At 42.7% G+C, this 23,331-nt stretch overlaps 1 protein-coding gene across 2 annotated transcripts in view; it reads left to right on the top strand.

The window, feature by feature from the left end:
* The window catches only part of plekha7b (pleckstrin homology domain containing, family A member 7b), a 168,755-nt gene extending 148,314 nt beyond the window's left edge, over positions 1 to 20,441 (top strand). For both annotated transcript variants that reach the window (XM_038995443.1, XM_038995448.1), the window contains 9 exons: positions 119 to 288; positions 409 to 600; positions 687 to 801; positions 1,046 to 1,140; positions 8,536 to 8,766; positions 11,399 to 11,620; positions 11,845 to 11,978; positions 12,087 to 12,232; positions 19,726 to 20,441. In XM_038995443.1, the coding sequence (XP_038851371.1) occupies positions 119 to 288; positions 409 to 600; positions 687 to 801; positions 1,046 to 1,140; positions 8,536 to 8,766; positions 11,399 to 11,620; positions 11,845 to 11,978; positions 12,087 to 12,232; positions 19,726 to 19,748 (1,328 nt within the window). In that variant the 3' untranslated portion in view covers positions 19,749 to 20,441. The remainder of the gene's footprint in view (positions 1 to 118; positions 289 to 408; positions 601 to 686; positions 802 to 1,045; positions 1,141 to 8,535; positions 8,767 to 11,398; positions 11,621 to 11,844; positions 11,979 to 12,086; positions 12,233 to 19,725) is intronic.
* Positions 20,442 to 23,331: the final 2,890 nt, after the last annotated feature.

Consider the following 23,331-nt stretch of genomic DNA (forward strand, 5'->3'; position numbering starts at 1 on the left):
ATTATGGTCTGTATGTGTATTTGGCTTTTGTGGGTGGAGTGTTGTTATCTTGTGTAATTTTAAGGTGTATGCTGTGTGTGTTGGGGGGTGTTTTACATGTGTGTTTTTGTGCCTCTAGAGAGAAAACTTGTGCCTTCCGTGTCGCCATCGTCAGTGCCTTCTCTCTCTGCCAGTCCCTCCCTGGGAGAGATGAGACTGGCCCAGCAGCACAGCCCCCACCTCAGCCCCACAACCCCCACCTCCACCCAGCACACCACCGCAGCCCTCCCCATGTCTGTGCCAAAATGGGTGAGTGGCCCCCGCTCCCCTCCCACTCAGAGGACATAGTGTTGAATGTTATCCTATCTGATAGTAAATGGGATTGAATATGATGGTAAAGGCTATGCTGGTTGGTTGTTTTCTCTGCAGGCAGATGAGGGCGCCCCTCCCCGACCACCACTACCTCAGCTATACAGTCCTGAGGACCACGCCCCGGCCGTGCCTCCGCCGCCCAGGGAAACCAGCGTCATCAGACACACGTCTGTACGAGGCCTCAAACGACAGTCTGACGAACGCAAGCGGGACAGGGAGATTGGCCAATACACCAACGAAGACAACAAGGTGTGTGTTTGGAGAGAGCTATGGAGCCGTGTGTCTGTGTGTCTGTGTGTCTGTGTGGTACTGATATCTGTCTCTGTGGGTGTCAGGTGGAGCTGCGCACCTTCCTGAGTGAACCTGAGCTTCTGGGAGTGGGAGGGTCTGGTCACATGAGGATGGGGGCCTTGGGGCATGATGGTGGCTACCAGACCCTGCCAAGCAGAGGTAAGTAGCTCTAGGTCCAACACATGTAATGCACCTTGATGTAAAGTGGAATAACATGTTTGTTTCTTTGAAGAAGTCTTACTCTTCAGAATAAGCAAACAGCTTGAAAGGCTAAACAGCTTTCAGTTCTTTATAGTGTTCACACCAGCAGCATATATATGCATTGTAATGTACCCACTGAACATGCTTTGGCTCTTGTGCTCACTTGGGAGTCGTGTTTTCATATTTGCTGTCTTTCTCTCAGGGCCGGCTGGCTCCTCATCCAGGCTAAATCAGTCCACAAACATCTCCTCATATGTTACCCTCAGAAGAGGAGCCTCAGCAGCCTCAGGCCTGAAGGTAAGATTCCAACTATTTCTGACTGACTAGGAGTCAAGAGACAAGGTGGAGAGGCATCACAAATATTGTTCATAAATCCTGTCATGGCTTTTACTTTTGTGGAGCTGAGACAAGCTGACTTGATTAGATGCAGCGTCTAGTACAAAACGCTGAGTACATGGAAAAAACTATTTTCCATGAAGAAAACCTTTGACTTTTTTCAGCTGGCCAACAGTATTGTTATAATAATCGAACAAGTTTAGAAGTTTAAATTGATGAAAAATGTAGGCTAGTGTAGTAGTATAAGTAGATACTGTATTACAGCAGTGGGATAATAGCCGCTAGTTGTATAGTAACAGTAGAATTACTGACTGTAGTAGTTGTGACTGTATCCCGGTAGTAGTAGTAGTAGTAGTAGTGTGCGACTGTGGTAGTAGCAGCCCAAGTAGTAGTATTTTGATATATAGAGTGGTGTTGCTGGAGCAAGGAACACAAATAACTATAAGTCAGAAGTAGGTGAAATATATTTTTACATTTTTTAAATTATTTTTATTTCACCTTTATTTAACCAGGAAGGCCAGTTGAGAACAAGTTCTCATTTACAACTGCGACCTGGCCAAGATAGATCAAAGCAGTGCGACACAAACAACACAGAGTTACACATGGGATAAACAAACGTACAGTCAATAACACAAAAGAAAAGTCTACATACAGTGTGTGCAAATGTAGTAAGATTAGGGAGGTGAGGCAATAAATAGGCTATAGTGGAAAAATAATGACAATTTAGCAATTAAACACTGGATTGATAGATGTGTAGAAGATGAATGCACAAGTAGAGATACTGGGGTGCAAAGGAGCAACAAACAAAAAAAATAACATGGGGATGAGGTGGGCTATTTACAGATGGACTATGTACAGGTGCAATGATCGGTAAGCTGCTCTGACAGCTGATGCTTAAAGTTAGTTAGGGAGATATAAGTCTCCAGCTTCAGTGATTTTTGTATTGGTTCCAGTCATTGGCAGCAGAGAACTGGAAGGAAAGGTGGCCAAAGCAGGAGTTGGCTTTGGGGGTGACCAGTGAAATATACCTGCTGGAGCGCGTGCTACGGGTGGGTGCTGCTATGGTGACCAGTGAGCTGAGATAAGGCGGGGCTTTACCTAGCAAAGACTTATAGATGACCTGGAGCCAGTGGGTTTGGCAATGAATATGAAGCGAGGGCCAGCCAACAAGAGCAAACAGGTCACAGTGGTGGGTAGTATATGGGCCTTTGGTGGCAAAATGGATGGCACTGTGATAGACTACATCCAGTTTGCTGAGTAGAGTGTTGGGGGATATTTTGTAAATAACATCGCCGAAGTCAAGGATCGGTAGGATAGTCAGTTTTACGAGGGTATGTTTGCCAGCATGAGTGAAGGATGCTTTGTTGTGAAATAGGAAGCCGATTCTAGATTTAATTTTGGATTGGAGATGCTTAATGTGAGTCTGGAAGGAGAGTTTAAGGTCTAACCAGACATCTAGGTATTTGTAGTTGTCCACATATTCTAAGTCAGAACCGTCCAGAGTAGTGATGCTAGTCGGGCGGGTGCGGGCAGCGATCGTTTGAAGAGCATGCATTTAGTTTTGCTTGCATTTAAGTTGGAGGCAGTTGGAGGCCACGGAAGGAGTGTTGTATGGCATTGAAGCTTGTCTGGAGGTTTGTTAACACAGTGTCCAAAGATGGGCCAGAAGTATACAGAATGGTGTCGTCTGCGTAGAGGTGGATCAGAGAATCACCAGCAGCAAGAGCGACATCATTGATGTATACAGAGAAGAGAGTCGGCCCGAGAATTGAACCCTGTGGCACCCCATAGAGACTGCCAGAGGTCCGGACAACAGGCCCTCCGATTTGACACACAGAACTCTATCTGAGAAGTAGTTGGTGAACCAGGCGAGGCAGTCGTTTGAGAAACCAAGGCTGTTGAGTCTGCCGATAAGAATGCAGTGATTGACAGTCGAAAGCCTTGGCCAGGTCGATGAATACGGCTGAGCGTGGCTGAGCGTGGCTGAGGTGCACCCATGACCAGCTCGGAAACCAGACTGCATAGCGGAGAAGGTACGGTGGGATTCGAAATGGTCGGTGATCTGTTTGTTAACTTGGCTTTCGAAGACTTTAGATAGGCAGGGTAGGATAGATATAGGTCTGTAACAGTTTGGGTCTAGAGTGTCACCCCCTTTGAAGAGGGGGATGACCGTGGCAGCTTTCCGATCTTTGGGGATCTCAGACGATGCGAAAGAGAGTTGAACAGGTTAGTAATAGGGGTTGCAACAATTGTGGCAGATAATTTTAGAAAGAGAGGGTCCAGATTGTCTAGCCCAGCTGATTTGTAGGGGTCCAGATTGTGCAGCTCTTTCAGAACATCTGCTATCTGTATTTGGGTGAAGGAGAAATGGGGGAGGCTTGGGGAAGACCACTCTAAATATTTAGAGTGGTCTTGTGAAGCAAGGCACACTGATAAGTCAGAAGTATATCAAATAACTAGAGTGTTCTTGCAGAAGCAAGTCACACTAATTAGTGATTCTCATTCATAGAATGTGTTCCCCTACTTCTATAATTTTACATTTCTGAAAGTTCCACGGCAGTTAATTCAACAGTGTGAAGTTAGCTTAATTAAGGTAGGTGATGCGGTTACTAAAACAGCTGTAGCTCTTGATTGGTGTAAGTTATTCCTATTCTGATTTGAATAGCTTAGAAGTATACTAAGATTCCGTATGCTCTAAGTTGTTATCCAAGTGGTTGGGAAAGTGGTCAAAACGGCAGAGAGAAACAATTGTTGATGCGGTTAATAAAGCAGCTGTGTGGTTTGATTGGTCGAATATATTTCTGTTCTGGTTTCAAATTTAAATAGCAGAAACGCAGACTAATATTTCCTTCTCTCTAAGTTTTTGTCTAAATTGTTGGGAAAGTCACATTGTTTACAGTGAATAGAATCTTGGAAGTCTGGGAGTTTTTAACAACGAGAGCTTTAGAATATTGAAGAAATTCCATTAAAGTGGCTGATTTTTTTGGGGGGAGGACAAAAAGCTTAATAGTTTAAAAAGTATACATTTTATCAAAAAGTTGTGTACAAGAACACTATTCGAGACCGGTATGCATGTTTTAAAGTTTGAATGGGGTTTTTCGGCCTGCACGTTTGAATGGTCTATGAAAAATTGTGTTCCAAAGAAAAAGTAAAAAATAAGTTAGGTCATTATTTAAAATGTGACTGCTGAGCAAGTCACATTAAAGAGCAACTGCCCCTAAAAAACAACTTCTCATTTAGAAAACAGCCTATGTGGCCCACATATGAGTCAGAAGCATTTATTCTACTGTCAAATTGTATTACAAAGTATAAATAGAATACTTTTGGTCATAAAGTCAGTCTCGCCCAAAACTGAGTTTTGTACCTGAGTATGTCACAATGTAAATGAAGGTTGGTTTTATTTAACTTCTTATGGCTGCAGTCCCGGTAACAGGACCGATATGACAACAGCCAGTCCAAGTGCAGGGCGCCAAATTCAAAAACCAGAAATCTCATAATTAAAATTCCTCAGACATTCATGTGTCTTATATCATTTTAAAGGTAATCTTGTTGTTAATCCCACCAAAGTGTCCGATTTCAAATAGGCTTTTCAACGAAAGCACTACAAACGATTATGTTAGGTCACCACAAAACCACAATAAGCATAGCCATTTTTCCCAGCTAAATATAGCTTCACAAAAACCAGAATAGAGATAAAATGAATCACTAACCTTCGATTATTTTCATCAGATGACACTCATAGGACTTCATGTTACACAATACATGCATGTTTTGTTTGATTAAATTCATATTTATATCAAAAACTCTGAGTTTACATTGAGGCGACAAGATTCACTAAATGCAAAAACATCAAGTGACTTTGCATAGCCCATCGTTTCAACAGAAATACTCATCATAAATATAGATGATAATACAAGTTATACACATTGAATTATAGATATACCTCTCCTTAATGCAACCGCTATGTCAGATTTCAAAAAAACTTTACGGAAAAAGAAATGCACGCTATAATCTGAGACGGCGCTCAAAAATAGCATACCACAGCTGCAAAGATGGCGTCACCATAAACACAAAAATACATGACAAATATTCCATTACCTTTGATGATCTACATCAGAAAGCACACCAGGAATCCCAGGTCCACAATAAATGTTTGTTTTGTTCGAAAAAATCCGTTATTTATGTCCAAATACCTTCTTTTGTTAGCGCGTCTGGTTTACATATCCAAACGCTAATTCTGGTCAGCGTTATATCGGACAAAAACTTCAAAATGTGATATTACCGGTCGAAGAAACATTTCAAACTAAGTACTGAATCAATCATTAGGATGTTTTTAACATATAGCTTCAATAAAGTTCCAACCGGAGTATTCGTTCTTGTCTGCATGAGCAATGGAACGTCAGTGGCTTACATGAAGAAAAAGATCAGGAAATGGCTGCTTGATGGACACCTGACTGATTCTGCTCTCATTCTCTCCCACAACATCATAGAAGTCTCATTGAAATTTATATTGTTGGTTGACATCTAGTGGAACCCCTAGGCAGTGCAACATCATTAATAGCTCAAGTGGATTTCTTTAGGGACTCTGGTGAATACACACAGGCTCAGATTTCTGACTTCCTGTTTTGATTTCAACTCAGGATTTTGCCTGCCAATATGAGTTCTGTTAATCTCACAGACATAATTTAAACAGTTTTAGAAACTTTAGAGTGTTTTCTATCCAATAGTAATAATAATATGCAAATATTAGGAACTATGACTGAGGAGCAGGCCGTTTGATATGGGCACCTTTCATCCAAGCTACTCAATACTGCCCCTTCAGCCATAAGAAGTCCTGTCCACATGCCCACAGCTGGCAGCACACAAGTATAATCAGTTTGGAGTGCAGCTGCACACGACCCAATCATAATGCCCTTGGTAAATGTGGTTTGACTTTGCATATCCCTATGGGACAATATGTAAAAATTCCAATAGCTCAATGACTTAAAAACCTCAAAACACTATAAATTGTAGAAATTCATATACAACTATTAAAAGCTAAACGGTATGCAACATAAAAATATTGTCTCATTTATGTTGAGTAGTTAAGTAGCCCAGAGATAGGCTATCCAAAGTCAAACCAATTTTGCCACGGTCGTACACCAGCCGGATAAAGCTAATTGGCGAAAGAATTTGGCTAACTCTTCCCACCTGCGAACACACACACACACAAAACACCCACATCAAACTACACCCCGAAATCAACTCACGTTTGAATTCAGTCATGGCCGCAATCATTTCTTAATGAACTAAATCTAAAACGAGGCCAAATCAGGAATTTCAGCCGCCTTTTAATCATCTACAACTTGAGGGGGTGCAAGACAGCCTATGCAATGCTAATGAATGACTGGTTTAAAGACATGCTACGGAACTTTGGCGACTACTAAGTATTTTTAAACCTCCCGCTTTGGGCTTGATGTGCCAATATGTAGATCATACATGCATAATATGAGAAGAATTACTTAGTTCAATTAGCCACGAAATCCCGAGTTTGAAAGCAAAACATATTCTGGATGCTGTGCTGCGACATTTTACCTACATTGTTCCCGACGTGAGCCAGCTAGCAAGATGCACACACAGCAGAGCCTGAGAAATAGCAATGACGTGGTGCACATATCTACATGACCAAAAGTATGTGGACACTCGTTGAACATCTCATTCCAAAATCATGGGCATTAATATGGAGTTCATCCCATCTTTGCTATAACAGCCACAACTCTTATGGGAAGACTTTCCACTAGATGTTGGAACATTGCTGCGGGGACATGCTTCCATTCAGCCACAAGAGTATTAGTGAGGTCGGCCACTGATGTTGGGTGGTGTTCAATGGGGTTGAGGTCAGGGCTCTGTGCAGGCCAGTCAAGTTTTTCCACACCGATCTCAACAAACCATTTCTGTATGGACCTCGCTTTGTGCACGGGGGCATTGTCATGCTGAAACAGGAAAGGGCCTTCCCCAAACTGTTGCCTCAAAGTTGGAAGCACAGAATCGTCTAGAATTCCATTGTATGCTGTGGTGTTAATATTTCCCTTAACTGGAACTAAGGGGCCTAGCCCGAACCATGAAAAACAGCCCCAGACCATTATTTCTCATCCACCAAACTTTACAGTTGACACTATGCATTCGGGCAGGTAGCGTTCTCCTGGCAACCCAGATTCGTCCGTTGGACTGCCAGATGGTGAAGCGTGATTCATCACTTCAGAGAATGCATTTTTCCACTGCTCCAGAGTCCAATGGTGGCGAGCTTTACACCACTCCAGCCGATGCTTGGTATTGCACATGGTGATCTTAGGCTTGTGTGCAGCTGCTCATCCATGGAAACCGATTTCATGAAGCTCCCGACAAACAGTTCTTGTGCTGATGTTGCTTCCAGAGTCAGTTTGGAACTCAAAAACGAGTGTTGGAACCGAGGACAGCACTCGGCAGTCTCGTTCTGTGAGCTTGTGTGGCCTACCACTTTGCGGCTGAGCCGTTGTTGCTCCTAGATGTATACTATTCCCAATAAGATCTCTTACAGTTGATCGGGGCAGCTCTAGCAGGGCAGAAATTTGACAAACTGACTTGTTGGAAATGTGGCATCCTATGACGGTCTCACGTTGAAAGTCACTGAGCTCTTCAGTAAGGCCATTCTACTGCCAATGTTTGTCTATGGAGATTGCATGGCGGTGTGGCTGAAATACACCTGTCAGCAACGGGTGTGGCTGAAATAGCCGAATCCACTAATTTGAAGGGATGTCCACATACTTTTGTATATACAGTGTATGTGACGTAGTACGCAGTTTTCGGGGACCACTTTTGGCTCGTGAGCGCAGCTTTCAGATCTACTGGCTAAAAAGTGTACAGGAGAACCTCTTTAATGTCGCAACATGGACCGAGAACTCATCGTCTGGGAGTGCAGGCCGAGATTAAGCTAGAAACCCCATTCAAACTTTAAAATATACCGGTCTGGAATAGTGTTGTATACAGCTTTTTTATAAAATGTATACTTTTTAAACTATAAAGCTTTTTGTCCTCCCCCCCAAAAATCATCCACTTTAATGGGATTTCTTCAACATTCTAAAGTTCTCTAAAGACTTTTTTGCATCTTGATCTAATATAAAATGATGGTGGCACCTAAGCTCTCTCCCTTCAGCCTTCTCTAACCCATTCCTCGTCTTTCGTTTAATCTCTCCTTTCTTTCCCTCCTGCTCTCTTTCTCCCTCTCCCTCTCTGTCTCCCCCTCTTCCTTTGCCATCCTCTCCCCTGCTCCCTCCCTCCCGCTCTCTCTTGCTGGTGTCGTGAGCTGTGTTAATTTTTACCCTCCCTCCCTCCTCTCAGGAGAGACCAAAGAGTGCCTTGGAGCGTCTGTACTCTGGGGATGTGCTGCAGCAGCAGAGCAGGGGGAGGATGAGTGCTGAGGAGCAGCTGCAGAGGATGAAGAGGCACCAGAAGGCTCTGGTCCGCCAGCGCAAGAGGACCCTGAGTCAAGGAGAACGCCAGGCCTCTTCATCACGAGCCTCCTCCTCATCATCATCACAGCAACGCCCCCTTTCCGCAGACCTGGGCTCAGTACGTTAGAGCTACGCCTCACACGCCTAAAGCATGACCATTAGAGCTACAGCTACAATGCATGCAGAAGTAACAATGTATATTAGTAACAATACATTTCAGTTCCATAGGATTTTCATTGTGCCGTTGATGTGAGTTTGAGTGTGTGAATTGGCCTGAACTAGCTGGTGCAGCAGGTAAGCGGGTGTGAGAATTGACTGCTGTGATTGTGTGAGAGGTGAGAGGTGAGAGATGCTGTGGTGTGACATGCAGGTGGAACTACTGGTGTTCTCACCTAGGAAGTGAAGGACTATGAATATGCAATAACAGAAAGGACAGAATAGGTGGGGCCCCTGATTTCAAATGTCCTTGACTCCATCGCAAGAAAATGATTGAAAGGATTGAGAGATATTCACATAATGCATTTTAGACTACAGTCCGTCTCTAATGAAGTAGACTCTGCTATGATACTGATCATGGTAATGATTAACCTCACTTCCTCAAGTGAGGTTAATGGGAGATATGGAAACGGCATTCTTATATGTCGGCCATCTTTAACTGTGTCAAAGTGCTTTTTGTTGGTTAGCTTGTGAGAATCTTTATGTGAATTATTAGTACTAAACACTGATGCATTAATGCAGCTTCAGTAAATCAGCTTTGTGGGGGTTGATTGTAGTTGATTGATTGTGCTACACTGAATCATATCCCTACTGCTGCATTAACGACCCATAGCCATTACCTCTCTCCTCCCTACACCCACCCCTGGCTAAACAAGTGTTCTCTCAGCATTTCTCTAATGTTACCTCAATACTGGAGATACACACAGCAGCTAATAACTCTCTCCATCTCTCCCACCCTGACTAAACTGCAGTTTGACCTACTCTCAGGCTCCATGACAGTGTTTCAGTCTGTGTTCCTATCACTCCACTAGTGCAGGCCACTGCTAAGATACTAACCACATACCCTTCTTCTAGAACGGTCTGGCATTCTCTAACCAGGTCTCGTTGTGCTGCTCAGACAAAACACACACAATCCTGCAGATTAAAAAAACTAGACTTTTTACATGATTTATTTTCACTGACATTTTAAAGAGTGGATAAGTGTGGATTTTGACTGCTGGATTAAACATTTTCTAACATCATCTATTGACTCATCAGCGTATACATTTAATTGGCCTTGTAGTTTGATACGATGCAACATCCGTCTAATACTGTGCTTTTTAGTCGTTTAGTCTTTGTATATGAGTAAAAGCTTCTAAGGAGTGACTTTAGCAATGTGAATGCAGTTCTGATTGTGGTGATCTTACCACCACTTATCTCTCCTTGTTAACTGACTCTACATACAGCAATGCCTAATGTAAAGTACATGTATCCGTGTGCCACTACCTTTATCCATTGTGCCAATCATTTACAGTCGTATCAGAACTCAAGTCAGCATATTATTTCTCTGTTTATCTGCAAATGGAGGATCATCTACTAAGCTCCCTCCCTCTTCTCCACATATTTAATGTAGAGGTTTGCAAATAAGAAATAAACACAAATATTCCTAATAAATGCATGCTTGCCATGTGTTTTTTCTTCATTGCATGTGTATTAAATATGTATTTGTGGTATTTACTGCAGTGGGCATTTTTGTTGTTGTCTAGTAAGCACAATGATGCCTGGGACCAATATATGTACATGTAAATGAATGTAGCTAGATGGATCCCTCTCTTCTCCTCATCTTCTCCCTAATCACTGACTGCACAAGTAGAGTGATGCATGCTGTGGTCTGAGAGCTTGGGACTTCACATACTGCACGTGCATGTGCACCACACCCCCATCAACATTCCTGTACACGCTGGTGCTTTTGCCTGTGGAGAATACTGTTGCATTTGTTATGTTGTATGCCATTGTATGTATGTTTGAATGGAAAACACACACAGAAATATCACCTTTTTTTTATTTGAAAAAGGGAAAATGCACATTATACAGTATAGCTACAGAGAAGAACACATCAACGTCTGTAGAGTCTCACACTGGATGTTGCCATGAAATTGTAGCAAAAAATCCTGAGTCAACAGTTGGAAAGGGGACTAATAATGTGGTTGTTTTGGTGTATCACTGTTGTGTCTGTGAATCAGCAGTATGGTTGTATTGATGTGTAACTGTTGTGTCTGTGAAGCAGTAGTATGGTAGTGTTGGTGTGTAACTGTTGTGTCTGTGAAGCAGCAGAATGGTTGTGTTGGTGTGTAACTGTTGTGTCTGTGAAGCAGTAGTATGGTAGTGTTGGTGTGTAACTGTTGTGTCTGTGAAGCAGCAGAATGGTTGTGTTGGTGTGTAACTGTTGTGTCTGTGAAGCAGCAGTATGGTTGTGCTGGTGTGTAACTGTTGTGTCTGTGAAGCAGTAGTATGGTAGTGTTGGTGTGTAACTGTTGTGTCTGTGAAGCAGCAGTATGGTTGTGTTGGTGTGTAACTGTTGTGTCTGTGAAGCAGCAGTATGGTAGTGTTGGTGTGTAACTGTTGTGTCTGTGAAGCAGCAGTATGGTTGTGTTGGTGTGTAACTGGTGTGTCTGTGAAGCAGTATTATGGTAGTGTTGGTGTGTAACTGTTGTGTCTGTGAAGCAGTAGTGTTTGTGTGTAACTGTCATGTCTGTCTACCCCTCCTCCTCCAGTGGAGGCGAGAGCAGGAGTTTGACCTGCAGTTGCTGGAGCGGGCGGTGCAAGGGGAGGAGGCGCGGGGCGTGGTCCAGGGCGAGGAGTGTCCAGCAGAGCACAGTGATAGACCTCGGTCCCAGTCAGACGAGTGGCTGACCCTCCGCTCTACAGCCACGTCCACACTTACCCAGGAGGCGGACCTGGAGACGCTGGACTATGACCTGGACCTCAGCCGAGAGGTACAGCCTGACCCTCACCACCTCCACCATCAAACCTCACCAAGTCAGAGCTGTTCACTTTAACATTTCATTAAGGACTTAGTACTTTCACCATGTTGTTTAAACAATTGAATAGACTTGTTTTCAGCTTCAATGGTTATATTCCCTAATCCCTACAATAATGGTACTAGAGTTGAATAGCTGTTAGTAGGAAACCTCTACTGTGTGTGTTTCTCTGTGTGTAGCTGGCCAAACCTCAGAAGGTGTTAATCCCTGAGCGCTACATAGACACAGAGCCTGAGGAACCTCTCAGCCCTCAGGAGGTGGAGGCTCGCCATCGCAACATGGAGCGCATCAAGAACATTCTGGCCAAGTCCAGGTATATTACAGCACCACCACTACTCACTGGGCCAATATGGAAGATCAGTTTGACAGGCCATTCAATTAATTGTGTAATGGTGTGTGGTGTGTGTGTGTGTGTGATTAGTGTTCAGATCCTGGCGGGGCCCTCTGTGGCGGTGGATAAGCCAGAGGTGCTGGGTCTGGACTCAGCCCTACTGAAGCAGGAGAGGATCATCACCATGTCTTACGCCCTGGCCTCAGAGGCCTCCCTCAAGAGCAAGCAGGTCGCAGGTAATACCAACACACACAACTGGACACACTCTCTGCAGTAATACCAACACACACAACTGGACACACACTCTACAGTAATACCAACACACACAACTGGACACACTCTCTACAGTAATACCAACACACACAACTGGACACACACTCTGCAGTAATACCAACACACACAACTGGACACACTCTCTACAGTAATACCAACACACACAACTGGACACACTCTCTGCAGTAATACCAACACACACAACTGGACACACACTCTACAGTAATACCAACACACACAACTGGACACACACTCTGCAGTAATACCAACACACACAACTGGACACACACTCTACAGTAATACCAACACACACAACTGGACACACACTCTGCAGTAATACCAACACACACAACTGGACACTCTGCAGTAATACCAACACACACAACTGGACACACTCTGCAGTAATACCAACACACACAACTGGACACACACTCTGCAGTAATACCAACACACACAACTGGACACACACTCTACAGTAATACCAACACACACAACTGGACACACACTCTGCAGTAATACCAACACACACAACTGGACACACACTTTGCAGTAATACCAACACACACAACTGGACACACACTCTGCAGTAATACCAACACACACAACTGGACACACACTCTGCAGTAATACCAACACACACAACTGGACACTCTGCAGTAATACCAACACACACAACTGGACACACTCTGCAGTAATACCAACACACACAACTGGACACACACTCTGCAGTAATACCAACACACACAGCTGGACACTCTGCAGTAATACCAACACACACAACTGGACACACTCTGCAGTAATACCAACACACACAACTGGACACACACTCTGCAGTAATACCAACACACACAACTGGACACACACTTTGCAGTAATACCAACACACACAACTGGACACACTCTCTACAGTAATACCAACACACACAACTGGACACACACTTTGCAGTAATACCAACACACACAACTGGACACACACTCTGCAGTAATACCAACACACACAACTGGACACTCTGCAGTAATACCAACACACACAACTGGACACACTCTGCAGTAATACCAACACACACAACTGGACACACACTCTGCAGTAATACCAACACACACAACTGGACACTCTGCAGTAATACCAACACACACAACTGGACACACTCTGCAGTAATACCAACACACACAACTGGACACACACTCTGCAGTAATACCAACACACACAACTGGACACACACTTTGCAGTAATACCAACACACACAACTGGACACACTCTCTACAGTAATACCAACACACACAACTGGACACACACTCTGCAGTAATACCAACACACACAACTGGACACACACTCTGCAGTAATACCAACACACACTCTTAATAGCTGTACACACACATCCTGACCTACCTACCTGTCGTGTACACACACACTGCACCAGGTCTGCAGAAATCATAATACTAATGTATCTCAGAGGCTGGGAGAAACTCATGACTGCATGGGATAGAAGAAAAGGACTGTGATGCTCAGTGACTTCTTTGAATTTGTATACATAAAAGGTTTCCAACATTTCCAAACGTCAAATGATATTTTGTAGAAGGTGTTGATAGTTCTGAATAACTGGTCATCTTCTCACTACAAACTCCCACAATACGTTTTAGTCTCCACTCTTCAAACCTGAACTTGGTGGTAGAACTTCTGCCAATCATGTGTCATTTCCAATAACTATACTTATGATTGAGTACCTAGTTCTCCCCTTTTTGGTTCGTGCACAGATTCTAAGAGACTGATGACACTCTTGTGTGGATGTTCGTCATGGCAAGGCCAAACACTTTCAGAAATTATTATCTTTCAAGTATGTGTCTGACAATATCAGTCAAATCTAACTTGCATCGCATTGACATCCTCTGGATAGCTGAAGATGGGATAAAGAGATGGTAGCTCGCTTTCAAGAGTGCTCTGCGGATGATGGAGGAGGGGAGGGAAAAGGTGCAAAGCCGGGCTATCAGGCCGTTCATCTCCTAATAACTCAATATTATTTCTTATAAGTGTGGGCCTTATGAGTAAAGACAGAGATAATTGCGATCCGTGTCTAATCTTTCAGACGGGGAGGATTCTCTTGATGAGGCTATTTTGTGAGGCTGATCAATGACCCAGTAAGACTGTGCTCAGGCTCTCAACTGCATCCTCCCGTAGCTGGCTCTTTGAACACGGTTCTGAACCCTCATAAAAGACACCCAGATCACTTTTCATCTTTACCTTGCAGCAGGCAGGTTCACTCTTCCAGTAGCATCATCAGTAGCAGCCCTTTAGATGAGTTGCGTCTCTCTCTCTCCTCCTCTCTCGTTCTCTTTCTTTCTCTCACTCTTCTCTCTCTTTCTCTTCTCTCTCTCTGTCACACAGACTTACACTCAAGCGTCAGGATGTGATGGAGCTTAATATGCACAGAAGAGCAGAGTCAACAATTCTAACAATCTTTCCAGCATAGAGACATGTCAGAATACATCACACGAGGCATCTTGTCAGACCAAATCAATGTTTTTTTAACTCTTTGGTATAAAAGGAAGGTGTGTGGGTGCACTTTTCAAATCCCTGAATTGAAAGAAACTTCTTTCAATGGGATGATGTATAATTCAGAAATAAACATTGGCATTTTATTGATATGCAGCTACATGATAATTGATTGAAGTGACATCTTATATTTTACTGTTTTACTGTACGGTATGTTTAGTGTTCAAGTTGGATTGGTGTCTTGTGTGTTATTGGGCATGGTGGGAGTGGCCCTGTGTTGTAGTATTTGAGGCCAGTCTCGAGACCACATGTTGGGTGTCTCAGTCTTGTCCCTGTGTTGTAGTATTTGAGACCAGTCTCGAGACCACATGTTGGATGTCTCAGTCTTGTCCCTGTGTTGTAGTATTTGAGACCAGTCTCGAGACCACATGCTGGGTGTCTCAGTCTTGTCCCTGTGTTGTAGTATTTGAGACCAGTCTCGAGACCACATGTTGGATGTCTCGGTCTTGTCCCTGTGTTGTAGTATTTGAGACCAGTCTCGAGACCACATGCTGGGTGTCTCAGTCTTGTCCCTGTGTTGTAGTATTTGAGACCAGTCTCGAGACCACATGTTGGGTGTCTCAGTCTTGTCCCTGTGTTGTAGTATTTGAGGCCAGTCTCGAGACCACATGTTGGATGTCTCGGTCTTGTCCCTGTGTTGTAGTATTTGAGACCAGTCTCGAGACCACATGTTGGGTGTCTCAGTCTTGTCCCTGTGTTGTAGTACTTGAGACCAGTCTCGAGACCACATGCTGGGTGTCTCAGTCTTGTCCCTGTGTTGTAGTATTTGAGACCAGTCTCGAGACCACATGTTGGGTGTCTCAGTCTTGTTCCTGTGTTGTAGTATTTGAGGCCAGTCTCGAGACCACATGCTGGGTGTCTCAGTCTTGTCCCTGTGTTGTAGTATTTGAGACCAGTCTCGAGACCACATGTTGGGTGTCTCAGTCTTGTCCCTGTGTTGTAGTATTTGAGACCAGTCTCGAGACCACATGTTGGGTGTCTCAGTCTTGTTCCTGTGTTGTAGTATTTGAGACCAGTCTCGAGACCACATGTTGGGTGTCTCAGTCTTGTCCCTGTGTTGTAGTATTTGAGACCAGTCTCGAGACCACATGTTGGATGTCTCAATCTTGTCCCTGTGTTGTAGTATTTGAGACCAGTCTCGAGACCACATGTTGGGTGTCTCAGTCTTGTCCCTGTGTTGTAGTATTTGAGACCAGTCTCGAGACCACATGTTGGATATCTCAGTCTTGTCCCTGTGTTGTAGTATTTGAGACCAGTCTCGAGACCACATGTTGGGTATCTCAGTCTTGTCCCTGTGTTGTAGTATTTGAGACCAGTCTCGAGACCACATGTTGGATGTCTCAGTCTTGTCCCTGTGTTGTAGTGTTTGAGACCAGTCTCGAGACCACATGTTGGATGTCTCAGGCTTGTTCCTGTGTTGTAGTATTTGAGACCAGTCTCGAGACCACATGCTGGGTGTCTCAGTCTTGTCCCTGTGTTGTAGTATTTGACACCAGTCTCGAGACCACATGTTGGGTGTCTCAGTCTTGTTCCTGTGTTGTAGTATTTGACACCAGTCTCGAGACCACATGCTGGGTGTCTCAGTCTTGTCCCTGTGTTGTAGTATTTGACACCAGTCTCGAGACCACATGTTGGGTGTCTCAGTCTTGTTCCTGTGTTGTAGTATTTGACACCAGTCTCGAGACCACATGCTGGGTGTCTCAGTCTTGTCCCTGTGTTTTAGTATTTGAGGCCAGTCTCGAGACCACATGTTGGATGTCTCAGTCTTGTTCCTGTGTTGTAGTATTTGAGACCAGTCTCGAGACCACATGTTGGATGTCTCAGTCTTGTCCCTGTGTTGTAGTATTTGAGACCAGTCTCGAGACCACATGTTGGATGTCTCAGTCTTGTTCCTGTGTTGTAGTATTTGAGACCAGTCTCGAGACCACATGCTGGGTGTCTCAGTCTTGTCCCTGTGTTGTAGTATTTGAGACCAGTCTCGAGACCACATGCTGGGTGTCTCAGTCTTGTCCCTGTGTTGTAGTATTTGAGACCAGTCTCGAAACCACATGTTGGGTGTCTCAGTCTTGTCCCTGTGTTTTAGTATTTGAGGCCAGTCTCGAGACCACATGTTGGGTGTCTCAGTCTTGTCCCTGTGTTGTAGTATTTGAGACCAGTCTCGAGACCACATGTTGGGTGTCTCAGTCTTGTCCCTGTGTTGTAGTATTTGTCCCGGTGTCGGAAATGTTTTAATTCGGTCTTGACTTTGTCTCGGACAATGAGGACTTGTAATTTCTGGCCGACACCAATCAGCTTTCATTCAGTCAGCCCATAAAACCACTTTGCCAGGCCAAATATATACACTCCTTTCATTACACATTAAAATCTTATCGCCAATTGAAACCTGGGCTTCCTACTTTACTCTTAACATTACATTACTGTCCTTTACCCTAAACTTTGTCACGCTCGTCAGAATGTCCTTGATTTGCTGGTAGGGAGGATTGGGGGACATTGTTTGAAAGTTGCGCTCTCACTATTAGTAAGGGGAGACTTGGGGAAGATGTAATACTGTATATTTTGTCTTTGTATATATTATAGACCTGTTTGGGTAAGTGATCCTTAGTGGAGTGTCTCTCTGTTTTCCTCAGCAGCATATTGTCACCATTTTGAATGTCTACACCATCCATATGTTCTTCTGAAATATCAACACAGAAATACTGGACAATTATGGTTGCGATTTGACACAATTACAACCATGGTCTACAACTCTGGTCGCCACCCTCCCGGCATTTTTCTGGTCGCTCCCTTCCCGGCATTTTTCTGGTCGCCCCCCTCCCAGTCATGGTCTTGACTCGGACTCAATTTTCTCCGGTCTTGGTTTTGAATCGGTCTCGCTTTAAGTGGTCTTGAAAACAACACTGCCTTTGGATTTGCCAGTGCTGCTCCTAATGTGACTAATGTCCTGTTCTCCTCTTCCTCTCTGTCTTCCTCTTCTTCTTCTCCCTGTATCTACTTCTCAGTAGTACCACTGCACCCTAACATCCCCACCGTGCCCCCTCCTCCACCTCCTCCTCCACTTCCTCCTCCTCTTCCTCCTGTCTCTCAGGCACCTCCCCCTCCTCCTCCTCTAAGCAACGGATTTCACTTCTCGTTTGTCTAATCAGAGAAAACAAAGTAAGGACTAACAGCATGCTAATGGCATTGAGGCTTCACTAATTCTCTCCAACATGGTGCTGCTTCACACCTCTCTGTCTGCATGATCACTGCACTGTTGTAATTCTGAAGGTAGTAGATCACCCCTCTCATTACCGTCAGCATACCTACACATCTGCAGGAAGCCAGCTAATCTCAATGTGCTAATTGTCTGTAAATTGTTTTTTAACTTTATCTAAAATGTGTGTTGGGCAGGGTAAGGGGGCAACACAAATGCCACTATCTATGTGAGCATTGTGTGTAATTAACAAAGAAGTGAGACACCTTTTGCTTCAGCACCTTGACAGTGGAACAAGTGTTCACAGCTGCATTCCACAACACCAATTATCCCACCATCTGTAGACTGCTAACAGTATTCACCAAAACATGTAGAACAGGGAGAAAAATAAAAGTGACACTATTTTTAATGTGCAAACACATTGGGACTGATCATGATACTGTGTGTGTGTCCAGTTAACTTTGGCCCGTGGCACTCTCAGGCTCTCTACTGTACTGGCTCAATCATGCACCATCCGTTGGCTATCCTTGACTACTAATCCTATCCCCGTCCTTATCCATGGCACTCTGCAATATGTGTGGGACAGTGCGCATGTCTTTGTGTATATTTGGTGTCTTCCACCTTGTTGGTGTCTATCAACAACATTGTCCTGTGTCCTTCCTCGTCCATGTGTGCTGCTCAGCTGAAAGGGTCGGGGTCAGAGGTTATGATGTGTGGACATTTGGAAATGCCCAAATGACACCTTATTCCCTATATAGTGCACTACTTTTGACCAGGACCCATAGGGCCTATGTAGTGAATAGGATGCTATTTGAGTACAGACAATATGTTTGGAGATGGTTCAGTATGCACAGCCAAGCCTACAATCTGCACTTACAGACAATATGTTTGGAGATGGTTCAGTATGCACAGCCAAGCCTACAATCTGCACTTACATACATATATATCTGGAAAGGAAATTGTTATAGAGTAAACGACAGCTATGTTTGTTTCCAAAGGATACCTAAAGATACACCTCCTGTATGTGTTCTAAAAGAAACAAACTATGTTCACTGAATCAGTCTCACACACGGTATGATGTTGTTGTATGACTTTGTTGTTGTCACCGCTTGGTTTAACAGGACACTGTAGCATTTCATTCAGTTGCTTCAAGTTTGTTGTGATGTGAGTTGAGTTTATGAGGGAAAAAATGACACAAAATTCTTCCACTATGTGACATGCTGTACAGAAAGACAGAGAGCAGAGTATGTTTACCAGTTCACCATGTAGTAAGGTACAATGATCCATTAATTCCATATGCGGTGTATGGTGGCTTGGGTTTTTGGGGTTTTGTCTTTCTTGCTTTCAAAAAAGGTGGTTTTCTCATGGTTTCCTATGAGACTAATATTCCCTTTTAAAGATCTGGTGTGTTGTATGATGCACTTTATGTTGTGGTGAGATCTGCTGCATCATCTACATTGTGGCTGGGATGCGTTTAGGTTAATAAACTTTACCCATGTATAGTACTGTACTTTGGTATTCAGTAAGACCATGGTATTTGATTAAAATATATATATTTTTACTTCACTAGCCTAAAATCCTGCTAATACTGTTTGATTGAATTCCAGCTAAGAATGTATTCTTCATTTCCTCCCATTCTTCCATTCTGCTTGGTGCTCTTGAATTTCTCATAGTTTTCTTAAACTAACTTTATGTTTTTTGTTGATTTTCCCTCAGCCAAAGCGCTTTCTGGACACTGAGGTGCTGTTCCATGATGACAATACAACCTGGATTCTTGAAGAAAGAAAGACTTTGTCTGGTTGTGACAGTTACACTGTAATACAGTAGATGAGTGTTAGTGAACATTTAACCTGCCCTCAGTAGCACGCAGCAGGACTTACTCGCTGATGCATTTTTAGTAGCTAAAATGAAGTAACTATTTTCTTAAGAAAATGTATGTCTGCCGTGAAAGCTGCTGTGCATATTAACTTTGGAAGTGTCTAACAGATGTTAATCCCATAATAGAAAATGTTTTATACACGTTATTGCACTTTTAGCATTATACTGTAGAACTGAAAGAGATATTTTCAAGGTGAGAATGTTTTGTCTTGCAGTGTGATCTGAATTTGGAGGGAACTTGTATTTTTTCAAAAAAGTTAATGAGAGTATTCACCAACTGGAAGGTCGATATGAACATGATAAGGTACTGAACATGTGTCATGTTGATTGTATTTTTGTCAAAACTCAGATGATATTCTTACACCAAATCACTTGAAATGTAATTTGTGTTTGTATCTAGCACTGCCAGTCTCTTATTGGCTTGCCAAATTGATTTTATTTTTGCTTACAACATTGGGAGGAAAATAACATTGAATATAATATTTTCGGGACGGCTTGGGCAGGTTGCACAATGATAATTATTAAAAATGTAAATATTAAAGATATTAACATGACATTTGCCTCATCAAATGTTTTGTCTTCAGACAACAGACTCATGCAGTAGTCGTAATAACCGTTTTAAAATGATAACGGTATACTGAGGTATTCAGAGAATGTGAACCCCCAAAACTCTTAGGTCTTATAGCCTATTGTACAGTATTGAATTGAAATCATATGTTATCGCGTCAGTTTAATAATTGTACTACTCTGTGGATGACAGTTGAATAATATGGTTGACTGTGTCGGAATCTTCAAAACCCTTTATCTTGTGCCAGTTCTGATAACCTTCTCTTCATGCTGACCAAAAAGTACAAAATGTAGCCTCATCACAGCTCCAAGAATTCTCTTTGAACATCCCTATTGATTGCTTTGACCTGTTACATTTCATTCTATTATCTGAGAAGGGAATCCAACTTTACAGGCTCAAACCAAATGAGGCCAACTTTCAATACAAAAAAACATGAAATGTTTCTTTAGTTCAAAGCTTCTCCTTCTTAAAGGGCATTTTCTATTCCGTGTCTCTACATTTTCAACTGGGAAGGTGGGTAGTAATAGCATTGGTGTATCTGATGCATAGAATTTATATCTTTAAATCAAAGATATTTTACTTTGTAAAATTAACCTCTTGAGACGAACATGGCATTGAACTTATGAATCAAAGCTGATGGAATTATGAATCTAAGCTTTTTGCAACTTACTATTTCACATGTTCTGTAAATGGAAGGTCAGCTATATAAAAGTCATGACTAGAATCAATTGCAATTGTTCTGTCAGTCCTATACATAATTCTACAGTTCTAACATATTCGTATAGCATGTACTGGTATCTTGCTTATAGGCTATGCTCCTTTGGCTGGTGGTCCAGTAAACTGCTCTTACCTCCCTTGTGAGGTCTTTATCTTTAATTTGAGAGTAATTACATGCACTTGTCTGCATTGTAGTACTCTTTGAAAACACCTGTGAGAGGGGATGCACCTCCCAGAGCTCCATAGTGGGAGCTGCCACATCTCCTCTCTCTCCATGCCATCTCGAGGAGTGGGAGTGTGGGTCCCAGAGTGCCTGCTAGTCCTGGTGGGTATAAGACCCATCACATCCGCTATTCTGCTTATTTTGCAATAAATGGGCTGTTTTTTTCCTCCTGCAGAAATTCACACAAGACCATCCACTGAGGATTGTGGCATTTCCATTTATTGACATTGCTGCTGGTTCATATACATTTGTTATGCTATGCTCTGGACTTCAAAGAGAATGAAATAGGGCCTATTATGCTAATTCTGTCTTGTTCTGTTCAACGTAATCAAGGCCTCACACATTAATCCTTTACAAAATGTTCCTCACTGACTCTAGGAAAAGGTTTTCAAATGTACATGAATAGAAAAAGGAATTCCAGACTTTCACAGTAGACTCCAAAATCCCGTAACTGAGCACTTGGGGGGAGACAACCTTTAGTCATTTTGAAACTATAAATGATTAGAGAATTTGATATGAAATCCAGAGTAAACAATTGTAAAAAACAGTGAAGGTTTCTCTTCCCACATGATTGTAACAGGGTGGAACTGTTTGTTGGTAAACATGCCCCATGTTAACCCTTGCCAGTCCCAGGTATAGCTCGTTTCAATAAAGGGCATGGCCCTGGGTATTTAAGCTTGACTTTTTGTGTAATTCACAATATTCCATGACCACTAGAAGGCTGGCGTGTGCAGGGAGGATGGTCTAGTAGTGAAAGTCCAGTCAGTGTCTCTATTAGACACCATAAGAATCCTGACTGGACTCTGATTGTACGTGAGCTGAACCAAAGGATCCAACACAAAAGGTGCTTTGATTCTAAAATGGTCTTTTATGCTCTTTTATCATCTCAAGATCAATATAGATGCTTTAATAAGGGATGGGCTGGTGTTCAATTATTGAAAAGTTAAGAATTATTGAATATTCTCTCCCAACACACTGTACATGCCTACATAAAATGAAAATAATAAAATAAACCCGTAACTTTTTAAGACTGATATTTATTAGTATATTCATTGTCTCATTCTCGCTCAGTTTATTGCTATACAACTTATTCGATGGTTAAAACAATGTACTTGTGCTTCAGCACAGCCTTTCTTTCAGGGTAGACATATACACTTTGTTCAGAAAGTATAAACACCCCTAGACTTGTTCCACATTTTGTTGTGTTACAGCCTGAATTTAAAATGGATTACATTGAGATTTGTTGTCACTGGCCTATAATGTAAAAGTGGAATTATGTTTTTAGACATTTTTACAAATTAATAAAAAATGAAAAGCTGAAATGTCTTGAGTCAATAAGTATTCAACCACTTTGTTATGGCAAGCCTAAATGATTTCAGGAGTAAAAATGTGCTTAACAAGTCACATAATAAGTTGCATGGACTCACTCTGTGTGCCATAACAGTGTTTAACATGATTTTTGAATGAATAGATTATCTCTGTACCCCACACATACAATTATCTGTAAGGTCCCTCAGTCAAGCAGTGCATTTCAAACACAGATTCAACCACAAAGTCCAGGGAGGTCTTCCAACGCCTCGCAAAGAAGGGCACCTATTTGTAGATGCGGGAGAGAAAAAATGACATTAATTATCCCTTTGAGGATGGTGTAGTTATGAATTACACTTTGGATGGTGTTTCAATACACCCAGTTACTACAAAGATACAGAATGGAGCTAAGCACAGGCAAAATCCTAGCAGAAAACCTGATTTAGTCTGCTTTCCACCAGACACTGGGAGATGGATTCACCTTCCAGCAGGACAATAACCTAAAACACAAGGACAAATCTACATTGGAGTTTCTTACCAAGAAGACAGTGAATGTTCGAGTGGCCGAGTTACAGTTTTGACTGAAATCTACTTGAAAATCTATGGCAAGACCTGAAAATGTTTTTCT

Source organism: Salvelinus namaycush, chromosome 1 (assembly GCF_016432855.1).
Source record: "Salvelinus namaycush isolate Seneca chromosome 1, SaNama_1.0, whole genome shotgun sequence".
NCBI classification, from domain to species: Eukaryota; Metazoa; Chordata; class Actinopteri; order Salmoniformes; family Salmonidae; genus Salvelinus; species Salvelinus namaycush.